At 41.0% G+C, this 6,000-nt stretch overlaps 1 protein-coding gene across 7 annotated transcripts in view; it reads left to right on the top strand.

The window, feature by feature from the left end:
* Window positions 1-2,938: 2,938 nt before the first annotated feature.
* plekha7b (pleckstrin homology domain containing, family A member 7b) overlaps window positions 2,939-6,000 on the top strand; it is a 463,115-nt gene continuing 460,053 nt past the window's right edge. For 5 of the 7 annotated variants that reach the window (XM_072592385.1, XM_072592389.1, XM_072592386.1 and 2 more), the window contains exons 1-3: window positions 2,939-3,130; window positions 3,262-3,338; window positions 3,490-3,547. In XM_072592385.1, the coding sequence (XP_072448486.1) occupies window positions 3,048-3,130; window positions 3,262-3,338; window positions 3,490-3,547 (218 nt within the window). In that variant the 5' untranslated portion in view covers window positions 2,939-3,047. The remainder of the gene's footprint in view (window positions 3,131-3,261; window positions 3,339-3,489; window positions 3,548-6,000) is intronic. The other 2 variants (XM_072592391.1, XM_072592390.1) reach the window with 1 other exon arrangement.

Here is a 6,000-nt window from a genome sequence, read left to right as displayed (position 1 = left end):
TACACTTAATGGTAAGGTCCTAGGGGGTGTTACTGAACAAAGAGACCTTGGAGTGCAGGTTCATAGCTCCTTGAAAGTTGAGTCACAAGCAGATAGGATAGTGAAGAAGGCATTTGGTATGCTTTCCTTTATTGGTCACAGTATTGAGTACAGGAGTTGGGAGGTCATGTTGCGGCTCTACAAGACATTGGTTAGGCCACTGTTGGAATATTGCATGCAATTCTGGTCTCCTTCCTATTGGAAAGATGTTGTGAAACTTGAAAGGGTTCAGAAAAGATTTACAAGGATGTTGCCAGGGTTGGAGGATCTGAGCTACAGGGAGAAGCTGAACAGGCTGTGGCTGTTTTCCCTGGAGCATCGGAGGCTGAGGGGTGACCTTATAGAGGTTTAGAAAATTATGAGGGGCATGGATAGGATAAATAGACAAAGTCTTTTCCCTGGGGTTGGGGAGTCCAGAACTAGAGGGCATAGGTTTAGGGTGAGAGGGGAAAGATATAAAAGAGACCTAAGGGGCAACTTTTTCATGCAGAGGGTGGTACGTGTATGGAATGAGCTGCCAGAGGAAGTGGTGGAGGCTGGTACAAATGCAGCATTTAAGAGGCATTTGGATGGGTATATGAATAGGAAGGGTTTGGAGGGATATGGGCCGGGTGCTGGCAGGTGGGACTAGATTGGGTTGGGATATCTGGTCGGCATGGACAGGTTGAACCGGAGGTAAAAACAATGACTGCAGATGCTGGAAACCAGATTCTGGATTAGTGGTGCTGGAAGAGCACAGTAGTTCAGGCAGCATCCAAGTAGCTTCGAAATTGACGTTTCGGGCAAAAGCCCTTCATCAGGAATAAAGGCAGTGAGCCTGAAGCGTGGAGAGATAAGCTATAGGAGGGTGGGGGTGGAGAGAAAGTAGCATAGAGTACAATGGGTGAGTGGGGGAGGGGATGAAGGTGATAGGTCAAGGAGGAGAGGGTGGAGTGGATAGGTGGAAAAGGAGATAGGCAGGTAGGACAAGTCCGGACAAGTCATGGGGACAGTTACTGAGCTGGAAGGTTAGAACTAGGGTGAGGTGGGGGAAGGGGAAATGAGGAAAGTGTTGAAGTCCACATTGATGCCCTGGGGTTGAAGTGTTCCGAGGCGGAAGATAAGGCGTTCTTCCTCCAGGCGTCTGGTGGTGAGGGAGCGGCGGTGAAGGAGGCCCAGGACCTCCATGTCCTCGGCAGAGTGGGAGGGGGAGTTGAAATGTTGGGCCACGCAGCGGTGTGGTTGATTGGTCCGGAGGGTCTGTTTCAATGCTGTACATCTCTGTGACTCTATGACTTGAACATTAACCATTTTCTTTCTACAGATTCTGTCAAACCTGCTGAGTTTCTCAAGGAATTTCTGTTTTTGTCTGTTTCAGCTACATTGCTTTCTAGCAGCCTTTTCACTGTATTTGAGTTTCAATAGGGAAGGCAACAAAATTAATTTCAAACTTTTTGACTTATTTAAATTGGATAGATTTTACAAAATGGACTTTTAATGATTTGTTCTGGGCTGGTATATTTAATGTCACTGACTTTGGTACTGTTGTGGTTTGTGGCAAAATGTTGATGCATTGCTCATCTATCACTGTTTATTGTGCTGTTCCTTTTCATGGGCAAAGGTTATGGGCAGAGATTCAGAAGGATTGGATTTGTTAGCCACTGTAAAGGAAAAATACATAGCTCTGGAATAGAGTTATAAGAAAGGTTGGGATTGGGGGAAATGGTGAAGGGGCAAGGTGTAAATGTTGCTCGTTCAAATTGAAAATATTCCAGGACGTTTCATTACAGCCCATGCTCCGTATCTCCAATAACTCAAATCTCAGAAACAGAAATGTTATTTAATGAAATAGGTGCAGTAGTAAACGCTACAGCGTTCATGCCTAATCTTTGTCTTCAACTCTACCTTTTCACCACTTCCTATATCTCATTATTCCTGGAAAAATCAAAAAGATATTCGTTTCAACATTAAAATATCTCAAAATATATATGCACCCACAGCCCTCTGGGATTAGAGAATTCCATAAATACACAATGATATGAGTGAAGAAATGTCTCCCCAGCCCAATCCTACATTAACAAAAACCGAAAGAACTTCGGATGTTAGAAATCAGAAAGAAATCCAGAAATTGCTGGAAAAACTCTGCAGGTCTGGCAGCCTTTTTGGAGAGAAAGCAGAATTAACGTTTCGGGTCCAGTGGCCCCTCTTCAGAACACAACTTCTATTCTTGGGTTTTTCCAACAATGTCTGTTTCTGTTCTACATTATTTTCATTGTGAACCTGTGCCATGTGTTCTAGATTCGCTAACCAACCTCTCCGTGACTGTGAAGGTTCCCCTTTAGAAAATTACATTTTCAAACCAATCACCTCTCATTCTTCGCGACTCCAGATCATATAGACTCAATTTAATCAACAGCGTTGAAAGATTTTTAAAAAAATGCAGTGACCTATTTTCATTCTCCCATATTCGGCTGGTAGCAGTGTCCTGAATATTCCTGGAGAATTGGATATTCCCGGAGGTTTGATCATCCTACAGTCGGTGTTCCGAACAAAGACCATTTCAACCACGATACAAGAGGGTAAATAGTTTTAATATCATTCTCCAAACTTTTTAAAAGAAATAATGTTCTGGAGAGCGACAAGCACACAAAAAAATCAATATCCATCCTGTTATAAATTGTAGCTGCGGTTGATAAAAAACAAATTGAAATGTGATCAGATTGAAAATCTTTTGATTATTTTCTGCAACGTATCTAGTAACAAGCAAGCCATATTCAATGTTACGGAATGACTGTATAATGAGGAATTGTTCTTTATCAGAATAGGTTTCCACCTCCTTCCCTCCCCGGGCAGCTGACGCGTTAATCAGCCCTTGTGCCTCTGTTAAAGGGATTGAGCTTTCCTTTGAGTTGTCATTTTCCGTCGGCGGGCACAAAGCCGAGTTTGTTCCTTTAATCCCGGCGCGTCCTTGATCAAGGGCCGATAATCCGGGAGACCATTGAGACGGACTGAGTTTTCATGCCAGGATCATGGCGGCGGAATTGAGGCGGGAGACGCTACCTGTTCACTGGTCTTACGGGGTCTGTGAGGATGGGCGGATATTTTTCATTGAGTATGTTCACCCAGAGCAACTTTCAAACATTCTTGTGGCTTTCAAGCGCTCAGCGATTTCGAGTTGTTTGGAATTACAGGTTTATTTTTGTTGTCTGTGTGTATCCCCTTTCTTTGTTTTGTTTCCCGCAGCGATCAAACACGAACCACCACTTGGTTACATCCACGAACTGGTGAACCTGTCAACTCCGGCCATATGATCCGATCAGGTGGGTCGAGTGAGACTTTAGTAACTTTTGTTTGAGCGGTCAGCTCCTGTTTATCTCTGTGTAATTGAGACAGGCGCAAAGGTCCAAAGTTTCAGCCGCTGATTGGGTTTTTTTTCTCTCTTTTTCTCTGGTTCCATCTCTTTATTTCCAGATCTACCTCGGGGATGGGAGGAAGGCTTCACTGAGGAAGGAGCGAGCTACTTCATTAAGTGAGTGTTGTGTCGGTGCTTCATGTTGAATTTTACTGCAAATTTCTAAGCCTGCGAGCAGGTGAATGAGTTGGGAGATCCCACTTTGCCTCAAATCCACCTGTTTTGTTTCAGTGATCTGTTGTTTGCTTTTGTATATCTTTATTTTTTAAAAAAGGCATTTTTATTTCATACTTCAAGTGAAAGTATAAAGGTTAATCGGAAAGTGGGATTTACTACTGGCTGCTGCAAATGTTTAATGATTACCGAGGAGATCATATGATTGTGGAATGTGAGCAACAGGTAGTCACGTGGAGTTTTATAACCTGTGAAATTGATGGGTGATGTTTGAACTTGGGGTGCGTCTTATTTTGTAACAAAAGCGCATTTTTTGTGGCGTTTGCGAGTATGGGGATGTCATCTACATTATATTTTTAAAATATGTAACATACAGCCCCAAGAGAAAATGAAACCAGATAATGTTCTTTTTTATGCAAATTAGACTCTATTCCTTGATTGCCTGAAACTACAAAAAACAAGGCAATGTATATACTCAGGATTAGCACAGTCCGCGCCTTATACTCTTATGAATTGGTTGGTATGGTGTCAATAAAGGGGAATTTATGAACTGTATAGACTGCTCGAATTACTTGCTAGTTGTGCAGATGTTACTGATCGCTTTGTCGCTTCACAAATAAGGCGATGTAATGACAAAATATAGTTTTCCACATTGCCGTTTGGGAGGTTGCTGTGGTAACAAACAGCCCCTCGCAGTGAATTATTCAGGGCATAATTCAAATCGAAGATGCTTTCTTACCACTACAGTTTAAAAAAAAACACGTTGGTATTTATGTGAAATAGTGTCTCGATTTTCATGTGTAAGCTTGAAACCTAAATACGTGGAAGTGAATTATGAGACTTTTTCACAGATGAGTCTGCTGTCATATAACCTGCTGGATTATTTACAACTCTGGTTTGAAGCACAAATTAGACTTTGTTCTGAATTTTGTTCTTGACAGTCTAGGAGTTTCCTAATGTCTTTAAAAATATAGTCTGTTTGATTTCATCTGACATTAAATGCAGATTATTGTTCTTGAATGATTTCTGGTTTTCTTCCTTTAGTCAGTAAATTTCATATACCAGATTATTGGAAGGATAATGGTTATCATGTAGCTACTCATCCTATGCATGTGGCTTCATAGTCACTGGCTTGTGTTTGTGCTGTTGTGATGGGTTCCAAAGGTTTTGTGGAGTTCAGGGTGTTTGGTTTTCAATTGCTCACACTAATGAATGAAAGGCTGAAATTTGGTAGTTGAGACAAATAGTACTGACTTTGTGAATTTGTTATCATTCTGTGAAATTCTTCACTATTGGGTTAGATATGTTCAGAATATTACTTTTGACTCCATATAATGGATTGTAAGTATTAATTCATAAACTAGTGAAAAATAAATTTAAATTAGATAATTGCCAGAGAGAATTATTTCATGCAAAGGTTGATGAATGTGTTCAATGTTTCACCTTTTTGGAAAATGTTCAAAGCATACTTTAAACAGGTATTGATTAATATTGGGACATATTTTAAAGGGTTCAAATGTTCTTGTTCTTGACCTACCTTTTGCTTACAAGTCTTCTCTTGTATTCTCTTGACCATGAAGGCTGATGGAATACCGTGCTCAAATTTGTCACCTTCCTCAGCTACTCCACAATGTTTTGTGAGCTATAATCCTCAATGGACCACCACAAATACTCATTCAGTGAAAATGAAGGTCAAGTAAGGCTGTCATTCAACTAATTCTCTCCTGCATTTTTCTTGCTGCAATACCACATCTCTCGCAAACTACCACAAAGCAGTGGAGATGATTTTCTGACTGGAAAGGAAACTGTTCAGAACAAACCATCTTTAATCCATAACCAACAGCTACAGTATGCAAGTTATCATTGTGTGCATCACTCAATCTGTGATCCATTTCATTGTCAGCTAAATCATTGAAGCGTACATGAAACCGAAAACATCAGAAAGCTAATGTTCTCATTCGTCTCCCATAGCGGAATGCTTCCCTTGATTATTTGATTTAAGGTCAACATGATAATCATGGAAAATGTGAACCATTTTGCACATCTTTGGAGCCTTCTCGTGACACACAACCAAAGTTATGACAATTCAACACCTTCAATGTGCTAACTCTGCCTTCAGCTGGAAACAGAAAAGTGTGTATTTGAGGATCAGGAGAGTAAGGTTCTGCTTCACTAAGCTCCATTGATTCCTGTACTTGTGTATAATTTGGTGTTTTAGATGAATGCATATAGGAGACTGAAAACTGAAGAAGAAGCTCCCTCAGTGTCTTGGCAAGAAAGTTGGTCCAAAGCTATATCCTCTTGCAAGCCTACTTGCCCAGCATCAAGGTGCTAATAGATCTAAACTAACTCTGCTGGATGTGCTTGTTAGTGTGCCTGTCAGCAGACTCCTGAAG

The sequence above is a fragment of the Chiloscyllium punctatum genome, chromosome 22 (genome assembly GCF_047496795.1).
Source record: "Chiloscyllium punctatum isolate Juve2018m chromosome 22, sChiPun1.3, whole genome shotgun sequence".
Classification (NCBI taxonomy): Eukaryota; Metazoa; Chordata; class Chondrichthyes; order Orectolobiformes; family Hemiscylliidae; genus Chiloscyllium; species Chiloscyllium punctatum.
This window is presented reverse-complemented; position numbering and strand designations above follow the sequence as displayed.